A 19,923-nucleotide genomic window follows, 5' to 3' on the forward strand; every position below is an offset into this window, starting at 1 on the left:
GAGTGGAGAGGATTCACAGCCACCCACCTCAGCCAAGAGCGATGTCTGATCCATCTAGCACTGGGCCAACGTTGAAAGCTCGGGTACGAGCTGAGACATGGCGGCAGGGTCCAGGCTACATCATGTTGATGTGACAGGGCCTGGTCATCGAGCGATGTTTGGATGATTTAAACACTGAGCCAGATGGATTGAAAAGGCCGTGCGTTGGGTCTGGAGGTGAGTGTCACATGTTTTGTTGCATCACTATAGGAAGGATGTGGAAACATTGGAAAGGGTACAGAGGAGATTTACCAGGATGCTGCCTGGTTTGGAGAGTATGGATTATGATCAGAGATTAAGGGAGCTAGGGCTTTACTCTTTGGCGAGAAGGAGGATGAGAGGAGACATGATAGTGGTGTATAAGATATTATGAGTAATAGATAGAATGGATGGCCAATGCCTGTTCCCCAGGGCACCACTTCTCAATACAAGAGGACATGAATTTAAGGTAAGAGGTGGGAAGTTCAAGGGGGATATTAGAGGAAGGTTTTTTTACTTGGGGAGTGGTTGGTGCATGGAATGCACTGCCTGAGTCAGTGGTGGAGCCAGATACACTAGTGAAGTTTGAGAAACAACTAGTGTCGCATGTTTTGTTGCATATTGAGACTGAGGCTTGGGCCTGCTCCGAGTGGTCCAGGGTTCATGTATGCCAGCTCCGTGACGTTTTGCCCTGCTGTGTGATGAACTGAGGCTGAGGCTGTGGCCTGCTCCGGATGCTCTCTGGGCTCACTTTCATTCTGAACGCTTTGGCTGCCTTTTATTGTTTGCACGATTGGTGTGTTGTTTCTCTGTCTCTCTCTGCACATTGGGTGTTTGTTGTCGTTCTGTTTTCATGGGTTCTTTTGAGATTCTTGTTTTGTGACTGTCCATAAAGAGATGAATCTCAAGGTTATATAACGTATGCACACTTTGATCATACATGTGCTTTGAACTTTGAGGTGTTTGTTGTTATGAACCAGCAGCAATGGAGATGAATTTGAGTCGAGTTTTCACAAAATAAACAACGACATTTATTAACCAACACACATCAAAGTTGCTGGTGAATGCAGCAGGCCAGGCAGCATCTCTAGGAAGAGGTACAGTCGACGTTTCAGGCCGAGACCCTTTGTCAGGACTAACTGAAGGAAGAGTTAGTAAGAGATTTGAAAGTGGGAGGGGGAGATCCAAAATGATAGGAGAAGACAGGAGTGGGAGGGATGGAGCCAAGAGCTGGACAGGTGATAGGCAAAAGGGATACGAGAGGATCACGGGACAGGAGGTCCAGGAAGAAAGACAAGGGGGGGGGCGGAACCCAGAGGATGGGCAAGAGGTATATTCAGAGGGACAGGGGGAGAAAAAGGAGAGTGAGAGAAAGAATGTGTGTATAAAAATAAATAACAGATGGGGTACAAGGGGGAGGTGGAGCATTAGCGAAAGCTAGAGAAGACGATGTTCATGCCATCAGGACATTTATTAACCTATGCTCAAAACATCGAAAAGTAAATGAACGACTAACTTAACGGGAAGTTAACAGTTAGGCGACTGTATCGAACAAACAGTCAAACTTATAAACTGTTCTGAACGAGTTCCCATCCAAGCACAGACTTAAAGTGGTAAATTTAAAAGTCCATATGATTTATGCAGTCATTAAGGAGAGACTTCCCCGAAACAACGATTCCTTCAAAGTAATGACGAACCTGCCGATCACAGCCGAGAGATGCCTTGTAAAAAGAAATCACGAAGAAATAAAGGAACTGACCTTTTGACTGGAGGGTGGTCACTACAGAAACCGTCCGGACCTTGTAGGGGTTTCACTCAAATGTGCATGTCATAATTCCCGGACAAAAATTCAAAAAGGTCGAACATTCCCAAGACGCTGAACGACATTAACTTTACCCAATCCTTTGAACTTGGATAACTCTGGTAATGCCTTTAGTCTCTGACACTGGACAGTAAGGGAAAAATAAATCTGCAACAAACATCCGACCAGCAACAACAACGTTGCACTAAAAGTAAAAATGAGAACTGCGTCACACTGGCGGACTATGTTTAAATACCGTTTGGAGCATGCTATCACGTGACATCACATCACCCCGCTATCATGAGACCATTAAATCATGACCATCACGAGATAATGACATAATGCTTACGAGGTAATTACATCAAGCTCACGGGATGTGTAACATCGTGAAAGGAGTCAAATAGGGTGGAGTCATAGAGACACACAGCACAGAAACAGGCCTTTCGGCCCATCATATCCATGATCACCATCCAACACCTGATCGCACTCGACATGTTTACTTGTGTAATGTCCAGGCTAAGGCCCTATTTTACTATATTTCTACTGCTATGCTGTGACATATCTTAATTTTAGTAGTTCTTCTACGAGTGTCAAAGTTGTAGTTTCTGCTGAAACCAAATCATATTGACCTTAGGCGTATGAAACATATTGAGGGTGGCTTTCTCACCGTTACTCATGCAAAGCTGAGTCACGTGGCTACTAGCCAGAGTTAGCTAACCAGCCAAGTTTGTTACAACTCACATTTCTGGGGGCTCTTCCGGGATTGGAATGCTGTATGAATGCTGTGTAAGGATTGATTAAGCTGCTTAATTGTCTGTCAAGGACAGTGGTTTTTGGTGTGAGATATTTTATTATGGATGCCAAAGAGATTAAGGTCAGGTGCAATGCGATACCAGTGACGCGATTGAAGTCACGTTGGCCGATAGAATAGGGGTACCTAGAAAGGCAGGCCATGGCCAGCTCATATCTATAGACATGGAGGGTGAATACTTTAATGGCAAGATGCTGTATTTTCTGTGAAGTGAGTTGAAGATTTTGTCTGATGTGAAAAGTCTAATAGTTCATTCAGCTGTTAATTTAAGTTCTGAGCTGGTTTCGGCTCTTACATCACTGGTTGCTGAACGCTAAAGTGTACCTGTGGAGAGCCAAAGTTATTGTAGGCTGAGAATGTTCCCTGTAGTCAAACCCACACCCAAGAGGTAATGTTACAGCTATATAGGACCCTGGTCAGACCCCACTTGGAGTACTGGGCTAGGATCTGGTCTCCTCACTACAGGAAGGATGTGGAAACTATAGAAAGGGTGTAGAGGAGATTTACAAGGATGTTGCCTGGATTGGGGAGCATGCCTTATGAGAATAGGTTGAGTGAACCTGGCCCTTTCTCCTTGGAGTGACGGAGGATGAGAGGTGACCTGAAAGAGGTATATAAGATGATAAGAGGCTTTGATCGTGTGGATAATCAGAGGCTTTTTCCCAGGGATGAAATGGCTAACACGAGAGGACACAGTTTTAATGTGTTTGGAAGTAGGTACAGAGGAGATGTCAGGGGTAGTTTTTTACGCAGAGAGTGGTGAGTGCGTGGAATGGGCTGCCGGCGATGGTGCTGGAGGGAGATACGATAGGATCTTTTAAGAGGCTCCTGAAAAGGTACATGGAGCTCAGAAAAATAGAGGGCTATAGGTAACCCTAGATAATTTCTAAAGTTAGTACCTGTTCGGCACAGCATTGTGGGCTGAAGGGCCTGTATTGTGTTGTAGATTTTCTATGTTTCAATGGTTCTATGAAAAATTTACAAACCTCCATGTCTATTCTGCTGCCCTATTGTAGATCTCCATCAGTGTCTTTGGATCTCTCCTACATCCATATCGAAAATCATTAATGTACGTTCAAAATTCAAAGTAAATTTATTATCAATTTACATATATGTCACCGTATACAAACATGAGATTAATTCTCTTGAGGGCACACACAGTAAATCCAAGAAACACAATTGAATCAAAGAAACATCGCATCCAACGCACACAAATAGTGTCCAGCAACAACCCCTATTGGTCAAAACTGGCCATAGGCTTCCAAACACAAAAGCAACAGCCCACTATCACTCTCTGCCTCCTATTACCAAGCTCACTTTGTAATTAATGTACCAACTTGCTTGGATCCTAGGAGTTTAAACATTTGGACATGCCTTCCACATCCTAGTGAGGTGTAGAAAGCTCGAATGGTCATGTGGGTGTATGAGATCACTGGACCAGATCCTGCACAACATGGTCGCTCCCCGTCTATGCTGTATTCCTGCATCGTTTATATTAAATCCCTGTCTCTCGTTCTCCTCACTTTCCAACAACTCCCTCTCCCTTAAACCCGAGACACATCCATATACTGGGAATCTTGGTCAACACACACTCCATGCTGGAGAAACTCAGCAGTTCAGGCAGCAGGCAGCCGATTCGTTGACTATTATTCTCCTGCAGAGATGCTGTCTGACGTGCTGAATACTTCCAGCACGTTGTGTGTGTTGTTGCTCCCTTACACCTTTCCATTTTTCTCCCTCCCTTAAATCCCTGTTCTCCACTGAGTCCCACCTCATAAACATTCCTCATAAATCCAATACCACCCTGAAATCTTCTCCCCTCCGCCCTCTTCCATCCCTTCCTGATTTCTGGCAGAAGGTTGACAGATTCTCTTGGATCCCCATCTTTCCCCAGTGATAATTCCGCACCCTCGGTGTGAACCAGTGTTTGAGAACTATTCACTCCAGATGGGAGAGTGGTGAGCATTTGGAAACTGGGCACAGGCTCACATTATTCATTTAATTATTAACTACTGTTTGAGTAGCATTAATCAAGGTGATAATCTACAGGGGAACATTCTGACAAAATCTCTTCCACCAGACAAAACTGGAGAGTATTTTTGAACTAACATTCAACACTTACAAAGCACAGCAGCAAAGAGCAGCCATGCTGTTGTCCCATAGACCTCACCCCTCACTACGACAGTGGGACACAGAGGAAACCTGCATCTCCAAGCCACCGTCCCACATTCAGATCTCCCTGAGAGTCCGCACCCTCCTTGTGCTGGTGCTGAGGGAGGGACGATCCATCCTAGGCTACAGGATACTGTCCAGGGGTTCTGTCCTCAGCCCATCCATGGGGGGTCTGGCATGTTGCATCACTGCAGCATACTCAGTGGGATTAGTCTCGGCAACGACCTCCGGACCAGCAAACTACAAAAGAAACAGAACCTGTCAGCTCTGGGCGATTTAAGGGAAACAGGGACAGGACACACTGTGTCAGGAATTCTTGGAGACTGGGAAACACAGACAGGGAAATAGAGTCCAGGACCCATTCAGGGAGATAGAGACCAGAACACAGAGACAGGACCTGGAGACAGCACACAGAGACAAGGAGATACAGACCAGGACCGTGGGACAGGGAGATACAGATGAGGACACAGAGGCATGGAGATTTAGACAAGGACACAGAAGCAAGGAGATACAGACCAGGACCGGGAGACAAGACACAGACAGGGAGATATAGACCAGGACCTAGTAACAGGACATGGAGACTGGAGACAGAGACAAGGACTCTGGAGAGGGGAGACATTGAGACTGGGCACATCGACACGTGACACATGGACACAAAAGACCTGGACATGCAAAGCGACACACAATGATGGAAACTCAGATCACCCAGTCAGCACCAATCAACTGACAAACAATCATACTGACCCGGCATCAACACGGTCACACTCTCAGTGCATTCGGAATGAACTCACACACCGCCCATCGACACAAATATTAACACCACGACTGATCATCAGAAATGCACATACTACTGGGCATAACCTCATGTACAGCGACAGGGTAACCCAGTGACTGGGAGTGTGGGGACAGGGTACCCCAGTGACTGGGAGTGTGGGGACAGGGTAACCCAGTGACTGGGAGTGTGGGGACAGGGTACCCCAGTGACTGGGAGTGTGGGGACAGGGTAACCCAGTGACTGGGAGAATGAGGGATTGCGTACTCTGGTGACAGGATGTATGAGACAGGGATCCACAGTGACTGGGTGTGTGGGTACTGTACCCCAGTGACAGGGTGTGTGTGTGTGTGTGTGTGTGTGTGTGTGTGTGTGTGTGTGTGGGGCAGTGTATCCTAGTGATTGGATGTGTGGGATATTGTACCCCAGTGACTGGGTGTGTGTGGGACAGTGAACCCCAGTGCTATGTGTGTGGGGAACAGTGTACCCCAGTGACTGGGAGTATGCGGGACATGAACCTCAGTAACCGGATTTGTGGGGGACAGTGCACTCAGTGACTGTGCGGAGAGTACAATTGCTGTTAGATCTGCCTGACCAGGCCTGGAGATCACTGAGGCAAAGTTTCAATTGACTCCTCAGTGGTACGTGGGATCTTGCTGTGCCTCCGTGTGTGCGCTGCTGAGTCCCGCAGTGGTGGTTGGAACGATCTCTGGTGATGGGGACCTGTGGTTGATCCTGGGATTGTGCAGATTACATGTAGGCCTTATGTTCAGTCTGCCCCGAGGAGGGTGAGTGACCAGGAGTGGCCTCTTCCCAGGGGTAATGTGTCTGTCATTACCCTGTCATTCCCCTTGGGGGGCTGCCAGACACTGCGATTCTTCTGCATCCTCTGAAGATCTGTGTAAATGATGCCTGTCTCCGCTTGGTCTGTGGGACAGAAAGGAGAGGTGACAGGGTCTGTACTAAAACCATTCCCCACTTTATCTGAGCCCTCTTTCCCACCCCTGTTGTCACCTCCCTGCCCAGCCCCTCTCTCTCCCTCCCCCAAATACCAGACTCAACGACAGGGTGTCAGATCCACTTGCCTTCAGTCCCTGAAGTTACTTCCCTTTCCTCAGGTCTTCTCCTCCATGTGAGAGCAAAGATCAGGAGTGTCCCCACCGCTGACAGTACGATCACCAGGGTCACTGCATCTCCTGCTGCTCTTGTGTTAGGTGCTATAATGCAGAGGAGAAAATATTTCCTAATGAGTAAACAGTCTCCTCAAGCTCAGCCTCCACCTCCCTGACCACTCGATGCCTCAGCCATCCGAAATAATCCTTCCATCCAATCTAATCACTCCCTCCCTCCAGCAACAGTGCACAGTTGATTCAGTGTGGACCTTCTGCAAAATGTACTGCAGTTCTTCACCCAGTCTGTGCTGACAAATATGAGCAGAGGCCTGAGTATAAAATACAAAAAATGAAGGTTGCCGATAAAGTAAATGGTTCTCTACAGTATCCTCTCAAACAGTGTCAGAGTGCTGAATAGATACAAACTGAAGCTCCTCTGTGCTGCCCCATCTCACACTCCTGAGACGGGGAGATAACTAAATCCAAACTTCATCCTCTGACACTCACGACGTGTGTCCAGATTACAGACGTCCCCCAGCCGGACCTGTGCGGTGTCCTCATTGATGGGGTTGCTGGCCTCACACCTGTACACAACATCCTCCATCTCTGCTGTGCAATCAACCTGTATCATCTTTCCGTCTTTCCAGATGTGATGGCTGCTGTTGTCTCCTGTAACTTCTCCTCTCCACCAATTGAATCTGGAGGGGTTGCCAGAGGTCATGGAGCAGGTCAGGGTGAGGTTACAAGTCCCAGTGATGTTCTGAACTGTGATGTTTGCTCCTGACACGGGCTCTGAGGGTGTGAGGGAGAGATGAAAGATGAATAAAGAAGATCCTTGTGGACACCTCGATCCCCAACTCCCCCATCCCACCCCCAACACTCCAGAGTGAACTTCAAGCCAATCTCACCTCATTTTTACCCAACGGTTTAACCCTTCCCTCACCAGTCACTTGCTGCTGGAGGAAGTTCCCACGTGCACTACCCACACTCATCGACAAACTCTCCTCCATTTCCTGTTTATAGCTCTCTATTCCAGGAATTCTCTCCATTTCCATGTCGTTAGTTACTCCTGTGTGTGGTCCCAGCATCCCTTCGAAACCTGAGTGAGTCCCAGCCCCAACCTGCCCTGAATCTGGTCCAACACAAAACACAGCCCAGTCTATTCTGTCATTCTCTCCATCTCCACTCTGCCTGCCCAGATTATGATGAAGGCTTGAGTCTGTGTCATTTCTTTCATCTCTGTTCTCACACCCTCTCCGACCAAAAGCACCAATACGGTTCCTCTGGCCGTCTCCTTCTACCCCACTCTCCTCCCCATTCAGTGCATCAACATCTATGATTCCTGGCCTTTCAATGAGACTCCATTGAAACATAGAGCATTGCAGTGTCAAAACAAACCCTTCAGTCCATCTAGCCCATTCCTAGTCCCATTGTTACACATCTGGACATCACCTTCCACATCCCTCCCAGTATTTATCCAAATTTCTGTTAGACATTGAAAACAAACCTGGTTCCAACCCTTCCACGTGCAACTTGTTCCACCCCGAGTGAAGAAATTCCCCCACCTTCCCCTATAACTCTGGTCCTCAAGTCCTGATACTCTGCACTCTTTCAATCTTATTGATACTTTTCCCGTAAGTAGGTGACCAGAATTGCACAAATACTCCAAATTAGGCCTCTCCAAGGTCTTATACAATTTCAACATAACATCCCAACTCCTATACTCAATACGTTGATTTATGAAGCTTTTTCATGATGACCCGATCTACCTGTGACACCACTTTCAAGAAATTATGGTTTTCCATTCCCAGATCTCTCTACTCTACTACACTCTTCAGTGCCCAATTGCTCCTCATTTAAGTCCCACCCTGGTTTAGTTCCCAAAGGTCAAGGCTTCATACTCGTCTGCATTAAATTCCATTTGCCAATTCTGAGTCAGTAGTTCGAGTTGCTGTCACTTTGATTCTCTATCCTGCTCCCACTCTGACACACTGATTCTGATTTCTGACATTGCTCCAGTGGAGATCATTGAATGGACGAGGGCCCGTCTCCAGCAGGATCTGATGCAGTACGTGGGGCTCTCTCTCCTTTTATAGAGCTGATGTTCAGAACAGTTTAACCAGCTGAAGGGTTTCTTTGACAACTGTCTGATTCTGTCAATACCTCCAGTTGAACTGTCTTTTTGTGTGTTTCCCCCTAGCCGTCAGTCTGTGGTTTTGTATTTCCATGTGCTCTTGTTTGTTTTCATGCCTCATGTGTTCCTGTCCCCGCTCCTGCTCTACCTGGCCCCGGTATTACTGAGTACTCCGTCTCTCACCTGTTTCTCATTATTACCTGTATTGCTGCCCCCTGTGTCTCATTGTGCTCCACCTATCATCTGCCTCTCTGTTTATTGCTCAGTGTATTTCAGTCCTGTGTTTTCACCTGTTTATGGCCAGATTGTGCCAATGAATTTTCCTGAGCCTTTCCAGCATTTGTATCTGTACTCTGTCTGTCTGAATATCAACTCTGCCTGTTTGCTGATTCTGGTTTTTGGATTTCTCTGGAACTTCTGATCAATGCATGAACTTTGACACTGACCTTGTTTGCACCTTGGGATTTGTAACTCAATAATATCACTGTGTGCACAGTACTGGGTCTGTGATTGGATCCCTGCTCCAGTGTCCCGACAGTACAATCTGGACAGAATGGAACCAACAGACCCTGGTTGTCTGAGAGCTGCCCTGGAACAATTGGGAGTGATGCTGGTGAGACCCCAGAACCAGCTGGAGTCGGTGTTCAGGGCAGCGGAGTCGGTTTCTGCTGATGTAGCCCCCCTTGTGGCCCAGGCTCAGTCACTCCAGCTGCCCCAGAGCATCCATCAACATTCTGTCACTGCATCTTCTACCCCACCCTCTGTGTCCCCGCGTGCTCCTCCTGTCCAAAAGCCCTGTCTGCCTCCTCCAGAAAGGTACTCAGGTGAGCCCGGTACCTGTCGCTCTTTACTTTCCCAGTGCACCCTCATTTTTGAATTACAACCAACAACATTTCTGACTGATCGAGCCAAGGTAGCCTACATCATCACCCAACTGTCTGGTTGGGCGAGAGAATGGAGAACAGCTGTCTGGGAGGCAGGTTCCCCTTTCTGCTATAGTTTTCAGTTATTTTCTGAGGAGATGAGAAAAAGTGTTTGATTACTCCAAATATGGGAGAGACACTGCCCATGAAATGCTGCACATGCATCAGGGGTGCAGATCTGTGTCAGATTACGCCATAGAGTTCCACCTCCAGTGGCTGGAACTCGGAGGCACAGTACGACACCTTCCTGAACGGCCTCTCCGAAGACATCAAAGATGAGCTGGTCACCCAGGAGCTTCCTGTGACCTTTGAAGCCCTGGCGAATTTGGCCATCCGTATTGATGTTCGCTTTCAGCAGCGCTGCAGAGCGAGGGGTTCCAAGCTCCTCGTCAGTCTACGTTACCCTGCTGTTTGACCTCATCTACAATTCCCGTACCAGAGCCCGAGGCTCTGCACGTTGACTGTACCCGCCTGAGGCCGACTGAAAGACAAAGGAGAATCAGCACCCGCTCCTGTCTGTACTGTGGCCAACCAGGACATTTCATCTCCACCTCATCTCCATTGAATCTCCATTTCATCTCCAAGTGCTCACCAGTAGGATGAGGAGTATTGGTGAGCGTGACCCCTGTCTGGCCCTCCTTGATGCCACTCACTCTCATACCTGCTTCTCTGGAGTGGGACACCCAACAGCGAGCAGTCTCCATCCTGGTCAACTCTGGTGTGGAGGGGTGTTTTATCGATTCTGGGTTGGCTGCCCAGTGGGGATTATCCACATCTGCTCTCCAGTCACCATTGATGAACAATGCCTTGAACGGTCAGAGACCGGCTGATATCACCCATGTCACGGCCCCAGTGAGTCTCAGTTTATCTGGCAACCATCATGAACAGTTAACCCTTTATGTTATTGACTCCTCAAACTCCTATTGTCCTGGACATCCCTGGTTAGTTAAACACAACCCCCACATTGACTGTCCCAGTCACAGGTTTGTAGGCTGGAGCCCATTCTGTCACTCCCACTGTCTCCGCCATGCTCAGATCCCCTTGTCTCCAAGCCCAGATCCCCCTCGAGGAATTCCGGACCTTAATGCCATCCCTCCTCAAGGCTGTATTCAGCAAGTCCCGGGCACTTCCCTGCCGCCTCATCGTCCATATGATTGTGCCACTGACCCCTTGCCTGACACATCTTCCCCAAGGGGAGCCTGTATTCCCTGTCTGTACCTGAAACAGAAGCCATGAATAAGTACATTCAACAGTCCCTGGCTGCAGGCATCATCCAGCCGTCTTCCTCCCCTGCTGGTGCCGGTTTGTTCTTTCTTGAAAAGAAGGACGGCTCCTTGCGTCCATGCATTGATTACCGGGGACTGAATGAAGTCACTGTTAAGAACCGTTTCCCTCTTCCACTCATGACCTCGGTGTTTGAACTACTGCAAGGAGACTCAGTTTTCACCAAGCTTGATCTCCGTAACGCCGACCATCTTGTCCGCATGCGCAAAGTGGACAAGTGGAAGAGAGCCTTCAACACCACCTCAGGCCATTACGAGTATCTGGTTATGCCATTTGGTCTCACCAATGCCCTGGCCGTCTTCCAAGCCCTGGTAAATGACGTTCTCAGGGACGTGCTGAACCAATTTGTTTTTGTGTATCTCGACAACATTTTGATTTATTTTCTAAGGCCCTTGCTGAGCACACAGGTCATGTCCACAGTGTTTTCCAGCCCCTTCTGGAGAATCAGATCTTTGTGAAGGCTGAGAAATGTGAGCTTCATCGCAATACAGTCTCCTTTCTGGGGTATGTAATTCCAGGCGGTTCCATTCAGATGGACCAACAGAAGGTCAAGGCAGTGGTCAAAAGGCCTCCATCTTTGACTTGTCAGGAGTTGCAACGCTTCTTGATTTTGGTAACTTCTATTGCCGCTTCATCAGAAATTACAGTACACTGGCTGTATCCCTCACTGCTTTACGTCATTGCCTGTCAGATTACCTGATCCCCTGCTGCTGAAAAAGCATTCTCTGACCTGAATGAATGTTTCTCCTCTGCCCCCATCCTGATTCAACACGAAACCAACTGGCAGTTCATTCTGGAGGTGGACACATCTGACATTGGTGTAGGAGTTGTTCTCTCTCAGCGTTCGGCCAAGGATGAGAAGGTACACCTCTGCACATTCTTCTCTCACCGCTTCACTCCCACCGAGCGGAATTACGATGTTGGAAACCGGGAACTGCTGGCTGTGAAGCTCGCTCTGGAGGAGTGGAGGCATTGGCTGGAGGGAGCCAAGGTGCCATTCTTAGTCTGGACTGATCACAAGAATCTGGAATATATCCATATGGCCAAGCACCTCAACTCCCGTCAAACTTGTTGGTCCCAGTTTTTCTCAAGATTCAATTTTACTCTGTCCTTCTGCCCCGATTCCAAGGATGGAAAACCTGATGCCCTCTCCTGAAGATTTCCTTCCACTAAGACCCCTGAGGTACCTGATGTCATCCTCCCTGCTCACTGTCTCATGGGTGCAGTGCAAAGGGACATTGAATCCATTGTGTAAGTTGCTCAACAGATCAAGGCAGCCCCTAGTCAATGCCCCACTAATCGTGTTGATGTTCCCAGCTCTGTCCGCTCACAGGTATTGCAGTGGGGTCATTGATCCCAGTTATCCTGTCACCCTGGAACCAAGCGTACTCAGGCCTTCATCAGTCGGCGGTTTGTATGGATTCCACCCACAGACCAACGGCCAGACCGAGTGGGCAAACCAACAGCTGGAGACTGTATTGCGGTGCCTGGCCTCCCAGAACCCCTCCACGTGGAGTCAGCAGCTACCCTGGGACGAGTACGCCATAAACTCTCATCCGTCCTCTTCCACTGGTCTGTCCCCCTTCGAGTGCTGCCTTGGCTAGCAACCTCCACTGTTTCCTGCCCAGGAGGAGGAGGTTGGCGTTCCATCTGCCGAGGCATTCATCCGCTGTTGTCAGTGGACATGGAGGCACACTCGCTCTGCCCTTCTCCGTGCCTCCGCTAGGATCAAGCGTCAAGCTGACCGCCATCGCTGCAAGGCCCCACGTTACCATGAGGGACAGCGTATGTGGCTTTCAACCCGAGACCTGCCCCTCCAGGTGGATTCCTGAAAGTTCACCCCCCTGTAACATCCTGGACCTCTCTCTCATCACCCCACCTGTAACATCCTGGACCTCTCTCTCATCAGGGACTTTTGACGTCAGCACCCAGCTCTACCTGTTGTGATGCCAGGAGGTGTATGTAGAGGTGAGGGAACTGTCAGTACCTCCAATTGAACTGTGTATTTGTGTGTCCTTTCACCCTTAACCCATGACCTCTAATTCTACTCTGACCCAACGTCAGAGGGAAAAGCCTACTTGCAATTACATTATAAATATCCCTCAATTTTGTAAACCTCAATCCCTTTCTTCCCCTACTCGATCCCAGAGGAGGTCTCTGTCTCCAACCCATGTTCATGATTTTCTATCTTCTGTTTTCTATTTCTCATCTTCTGATGTTCTCCTCCTTCAAATGGTGAATATTAACATGAGGATGAAGAATGTTGTAAGGTGAAGTCACCAGAGAGACACCAAAGCTGCTGGATATAGAAATGTCTGATTTCCAAAAACAGGCATCATATTGAGACAATCTTGAAAGAAACGGCCTCCTGACCCAATATTACATAATACTGTGACATGCTAAAGGTCAAAGGTTAATGCAGGATTATTGTAAAGTTACAATGTACCAACAATGCTTCCTTGGCCTTACATATATTTTTCACCTACTTTGTCATTCACACCCACACTCCAGACGCACAAAATGAATGTTCATCAGAATTGTCTGGTTTGCAATCAACTCCAGTCCACAGCTACAGGAAAACTACTGTTCAGAGCTGCATTTTAAATTCAATCTACAATCCACCTTCATGTCTGAAGATGGGTTGTGGTGAGATTAATATTTGTAATTCCTTAACTGCACAATGTGCCCTAACAGAGGAGTAATTCAGTGTAATGAACACACAGGGTCTCACTCAGCACAGCACAGCACAGCATGAAGGCTGAGGAATAAACACCTTGCTGAGCTCAGACCTCAGTCTGGGCAATTAACAGGCAGTGCCTTCTGAAAATGGGATCACTGAGCATGACAGACCAGGCCTTTGACTGGAGATACAGTGTGTAACTGTGACCCACAGATACAGACTGTTCAGGCCACTCACACCAGGTCCATTCTCCCTGTGTGCTGAGCTCCCTCCGTTTCAGATACATGAGATTCCCCAATGTTGGTTCAATCCCTTCCGGCTCCTGTCTCAGTCTCAGTGAATGTGACGGGTGTATCACACTGACTCAGCCTCACTACACTGGGACCGTGAGCCCAGCTCTGGACACGGGTAGTTAGTGGGGTTCAATAAACAGGGAAACACAGAATCTGCCCTCACCCATCCATTAGGGGTGCTTCAGGAACTGGTGAAACCCAGGCCCCTCCGCGGTGTCTCACTCACCATACACCTCCAGTCGCACTGTTGTTTTATTTCCAGCTCCTGAACTTGCAGCTGTAAAAATCAGCTCATAATCACCAGAATCCTCTCTCCGTAGATTATGGATTTCCAGACTGACGTTCCCAGGATGAAAGGTTATCCTGTTCTTGTACCGCTCATTACTGTAGTAGCTGATGTTCCCATTCGAGTACTTCACAATCCTGATTCTGGGCGATACCCGAATCCAATGAACCTCATCGTCCGGTCTGACTGGGATCCCAGAAGGTAAGGAGACTGAGTGTCCCTGAGTTCCGGTCACAGTGGTAGAGGGAGCCCCAGTCCCAGCTGAGGAGACGAGACAAGACAGTCCGTAGGTGAGGTCAGTGATAGGAAGAGGAATCAGACCTGGGAAAATCAAAGACACGGGAGGAAGCCAAGCGGCCCATTATGTTGTTCCCAGCCCTGTGAGACAGACAGCACAAAGTTAGTGTTGTTTCATGCCGAGACCCTTCATCGGGACTCCAGACTCTCTGTACCCAGCACTCAGAAATGAAGTTGCAGCCTGCAGCCCGATATCAATGGTCAGGTGGGGGGGGGGGGGGAGGTCACAGATATTTTCTAGTGTCACGAACTCCGTGACAGGAATCAAGAACCAGCAGAGATGGAAAACACTTTGGAGTCAAGTATTACTATAAAGTAATAATATTTATTAGTAACTATGCAATACAGTAATATAAATGTAAATAGATCAAACAGGTTAGCAATGATTTTATATATATAAGTAAGTATCGGTAAGTGTGGAAATATATGTATGAAAAACCAAGCTTCTTTAAGTCTAGGGGTAAATAGATTAATCTTACGATGATGAGTAAAGTTCAGTTCAGTTCAGTTCGTGGTATTGATTTGAGTAGTGATGGAGAGAGAGAGAGAGAGGGAGAGATTTGAATCTTCAGGTGAGCTGACGCCGTCGATCTTCTCGTTGTCCTTTGAAATCCTTTAAAGGTCACCGACTGTGACTTTAACAAAGGGGACTGGTTTTCTGTGGTGGAGCTATGCCCCAGGCCAGGGTGGACACATGGACAACTACACACCAGTCAACCCCTTTCCTCTTTTCACTGCAAGAGCGATGGATCGATCCGCCTGATCGATCCTCCAACACCCACTTTTTCTGCAGGCACAACAATGCTCATTCAGTGTCCAAACATGTGTCTGAGGTCTGTATCATCTGACCTCCTATTTATCTTCTCGTGCTGAGCATCAATTGTCACTCAAATAACTCCTCCTTCCTCTCTCTGTGAAGAAATGCAAGCAGGCAAAAAGTCCTTGAAGAAGTATCAACAACCTGCCAAAAATCATAACATCGAGTATCCATTAAATAACACTGCCTTCGGTCACCATAGCAACTTACGAACTGCTTGGTGCTGTCTCCAACTCCAGCAGAAATCCAACAGTTAACCAGTTCTTTCACGTTCCTTAAAGTGACAGTCCCACAGAGAGTCTTTGTCTCTCTCTCTTTTACAAAGAAGCTATCGGTGGTAAATAACTCTCTCTCTCTCTTTTCAAAAGCACAGTTCATAGGGGTACTTCAGGGTCCCGTCACACTAGGAAGTTTGGGGTGAGATACTGCGATACCCTCACTGTGAGTGTGCAGGCGTCAGGAAGTTGATTGATCAGACTCAAGGTGACAACCACTCAGCCGGAATTGTCACTGAATCTGGGACCCCCAAGCTCTCCTCCAGAGCTGGTCCAGCACAACTTGAGCCGTCTCTGGGAAATGTCCCACAGGCTGCACCTCCCGTCCCCAGGGGGTTCCTTGCACCGGCTGCTCCTGTACACTCTGCACTGTCCGACCCTCACCTGTTGCCTGGACCTCCAGTGTCAGGTGGTGAGGGTGGAGTCCCAGTTAGAGTCTGTCTGTGAGGACTCTGCCACTCCTCATCAGACCTTGGAGCAAAGAGGGTGAACAGTCCAATGCTACAGTTTCTGTTGTGCGAGAGGGTCAGAATTCCCTGTTTAGATGGATAGAGGTGTCTAGTGAGCTGCTGTCAGCAGCCTGTGCCCCACCAGGGGTGATTGGCTTAAGAAGGGTGTAAGAGAATCTAGCTGGATGTGGTAGTGGAGATGGTGTCTAGCCTGACCTACCGGACCAGGCTTCCTGTTGAATAGTTCACGTCTATACATTGTCGTCAATCTCCTTTTGTCCATGTTCTCCCTGTTCCAACTGCTCCCAATCATCCATTGACCAGATAATCTTGTAGCCAGCTTATCCCTATTGGAGACATGCCCACAGCTGCTTTCCCCACAGTTTCTTCTTCTCCACAAACGTCTTAATCTTTGTATTATTACCCAACCCACAAACACATCCTAATGCAGTTAATGGGATCAGGGAGGAGTGACTCAGAGCCTGGTGTGGCTTTCAGTTCCTGTGGCACTGGCATTAGTACTGGAGAAGGAGAGCACTGTTCCACTGGGACAGACTGTGATCAGAATTCCACTGAATCCAATCACGAGGGAGGTAGACTGAGTTTAAATTCCACAAAACTGTGTTGGGAGGAGGACCCCAATGCTGGGAAATCTGGAAGGTTGAAGAGGAGCAACAAGGAAGGGGAGAAGGGTCTCGATAACCAGGAGGAGAACAAACTGAATTTGTCTAAATCTAAACAAACTACTGAAGATCATATGTGTGAGTTCACTCTGCAGGTAAGTGATCATGATGCTTTTGTCATGGTGTCAGAACAGCATAGACCTCAACATAATCAAGACAGAAGATCTAGTTTTTGACCCAAGGAAGTGTGTGTGTGTAGACAACCCTGCTCTGACCAAAACAGCTACTGTAGAGATGGTTGACAGATTCGAAGCAGACATCCTTATCAACAGCATAGTCTCTTGGTCTCTCCAACTCAGACAGTGGCCAAGAAAGCACGTCAACCCAAATTGAATAAAAGTGATCAATACAAACAGAGCTTAAAAATCCCCGTGACCCCAAATGAGACACTGAACACAAAGTGAAAACCCACTTTGTTCAAAGATAAGCCATTAGACATGAAAAGTTCACAATCGAAGGAACACTACATACCCATGAGGTGACACTGAGAAAATACAATCCACATACAAACTGATAAAATCCCTTTCTTCTTGAAAACAACCCATAGTTCTGACACAGACACCTTACTCAAGTTTCCCATTGTGTGATACATGTTCTTTCTCTCACTCTCTCACACACACATTCAGACACAGAAACACACACAAACTGACACACAGAAACACACGCACACAGACACACAGAAACACACACACACAGACAATTGCGTATGCTTAGACACGTGCGCACTCACACACGCACAAACACACACACAAGTGCGCACAGGTGCACACACACAGACACAGAGATGCAGACACACTCTCATGCAAACACTCACACTCTCTTCTCTGTTGTTCCATTGTGTGATCCGGGTTCACAAACACTTTGCTGAGCTCGTGTCAACACGACGAGCAGGAGCAGGAAGCGGACGTGCTACCATTGAACCATACAACATATTCAACTGTTCCTGACTAAAACATTTTCTTGACATTTTCCTTGATCTCCTTAATATCTAGAAATCTATCAATGAAAGAAGAATTTCCGGATCACCGGAGAATCCCAGTGATTTACCACAGTATGCCGGCTGGCTTCGTAATGGCCTGGTATGGGAACACCACGTATTTGAGTGGAAAATCCTACAAAATGTAATGAATTCGGTCCAGTACATTGCGGATAAAACCTTCCCAGCCACTGAAAGAATCTACATGAAACATTGCCATAATCAAAGATCCTCACCACCCAGGCCATGCTCTTTTCTCACTGCTGTCATCAGATAGAAGGTACAAGTGCCTCAGGACCTACACCATCAGGTTCAAGAACAGGTTATTTATTGATATTTATTTATATTTACATTTTCACAGTTTGTTGTGTATTGATCCTGTTTACAGTTACTGTTCTATAGATTTGCTCAGTATGCCCGCAGAGAAAGAATCTCAGGGTTGTATGAGGTGACATCTCTACTCTGATAATAAAACTTATTTTGAACTTTTTGAATAGAGGCCTAGTCTATTACCCACACTAGTGACATGTCAGACCCACCACATCAGAAACCAGTCTGGTGAATCTTTGTGATAATTCCCCTTCAGCTTCCATTTCTCACCCATTATCACAGATTCCAACATTGTCCCCGCTCCCAGTGTCAGCTGGGGAGATGTGTGGTTCCCAGCTGTCTCTCTCTCCCTCCTTTTTGAAACAGTCTGTAGGAACCATTCCTGAAACTGTAGAGTTTGCCAGATGATAACCAGGAAGTTGAGTAACTCTACTGACACCTTGCCACAGACTCCGGGATGGAGATCATCAGGCCTGTGTCAATTATCCATTTTCATGATGTTATTTCATCATTGACGCTGATTGATTTTATTTCTACACTAGCATTCAACACTTGTCTATCCTGTATTTCTGGCAGGTTTTTGTGTGTTCCACAAAGACACACAAAAAGCCATGGTTATTTCCTCTACTGTTCCTTCATTCCCCATTACAAAGACCCACGTCTGTCTGTAAGGGAACTACAGTTGTACCTGCTGCTGTGTTTGTTTCATGTCCTGATTCTGGCTCTCACAGTCTGTTTTTAATATCCTTCAACTTTCCATTTTCGCTTTCTTCAACGATATATCTGTTACCCTTTGCTGTGTTCATAATCAGTCTCAATCCTCAGGCTTACGACTCATTCTACAGGTTAACAACTGTTTCTGGCAATGATATCAGGATTTTATTTATCATTCTCTCTCACTGCTTCTATGTCCAATATTGTGATTTGGGCTATTGACAGATCGACAGTCTGTCTGCCGAGAGAGAGTGAAAACCAGCACTTGGGACCAAAAAGGGAGATGACTGTTAACAATTTCCATTCTCTTTCTCCATTCCAGTGCCCCTCCACCACTTCCTGCCCCCACCATCCACCATTCCTACAGCGATTCCCCATGAGGAGCTTTTCCCATGAAACATCTCCAGACCAGATCCCAGTTTCTGGGTTCTGGGTCACATGTACTGAATTCCACATCTCTGCCAATCCTTCTCAATCCTGTGAACAACTGATACGTGTTTCTCAAGCTCCATTTCCAGAATTAGAAGCAGGGTGGTTCTACGGCTACAGAAAGAGCCAATCCTCTGTCCCAATACCCACCAGTAACCAAACTTTTCTTGCTCTCTATGTCAAACTCGTGTTTTATGAGAGTGTGACAGGAGAAGCAGCTTCACTGCGTCCAACCTACACTCTCCTTGCCCTGGTAGTGTGGGACCCAGAAATGCCCAAGTCCAGAAAGTAACATCAAACTTACAGAGTGAGGCACAGAGAGTTAGCCAGCAGGAGATCAGCCGTTGCCTGGTGTTCATTGTTCTCACAGAACAGTATAGACGTTGGTGGGTTGCACAAAGCTTCCTCTCCTAGTGGGTACGTTGTGAAGAGCAGTCTACAAGAGAGTACGTGCTGTGATATACAGAGGTGTGATCAGAAGCAGAAAACCATAGCGCTTGACGTCATGAGCGGACTGACTGATGTCAGTATTTCACCACACACCAAATAAGAACAATAAAATCAGGAGGATTTTTGGCCCCTTGTTCCTGCTCCACAATCAATGAGACTATGACTGATCTTTTATCTCATCACCACAGTCCTGACCAGAAGAATAAAAAAGCCAACA

The 19,923-nt window shown here is 47.3% G+C and overlaps 1 protein-coding gene across 1 annotated transcript; it reads right to left on the reverse strand.

The window, feature by feature from the left end:
- Positions 1-3,753: 3,753 nt before the first annotated feature.
- LOC140209572 (CD48 antigen-like) lies at positions 3,754-19,666 on the reverse strand. Its single transcript, XM_072277846.1, has 6 exons — positions 19,561-19,666; positions 14,227-14,607; positions 7,194-7,478; positions 6,660-6,791; positions 6,413-6,501; positions 3,754-5,042 (listed from the first exon to the last, which is right to left on the reverse strand). Exons 1-6 carry the CDS (start codon positions 19,613-19,615, stop codon positions 4,926-4,928), a joined length of 1,059 nt encoding a protein of 352 aa, XP_072133947.1. The 5' UTR covers positions 19,616-19,666; the 3' UTR covers positions 3,754-4,925.
- Positions 19,667-19,923: the final 257 nt, after the last annotated feature.

This window comes from Mobula birostris, chromosome 14 (genome assembly GCF_030028105.1).
Source record: "Mobula birostris isolate sMobBir1 chromosome 14, sMobBir1.hap1, whole genome shotgun sequence".
NCBI classification, from domain to species: Eukaryota; Metazoa; Chordata; class Chondrichthyes; order Myliobatiformes; family Myliobatidae; genus Mobula; species Mobula birostris.

Excerpts from the sequence above, each read along its gene's own strand:
- LOC140209572 (XM_072277846.1), bottom strand. The coding sequence starts at position 19,615 with ATGAACACCAGGCAACGGCTGATCTCCTGCTGGCTAACTCTCTGTGCC. Across the intron at positions 14,608-19,560 it reads AACTCTCTGTGCCTCACTCT|GTCTGATTCCTCTTCCTATC; the intron begins GTAAGTTTGATG and ends TGATTTTCCCAG. Across the intron at positions 7,479-14,226 it reads AGTGCGACTGGAGGTGTATG|AGCCCGTGTCAGGAGCAAAC; the intron begins GTGAGTGAGACA and ends TCACACCCTCAG.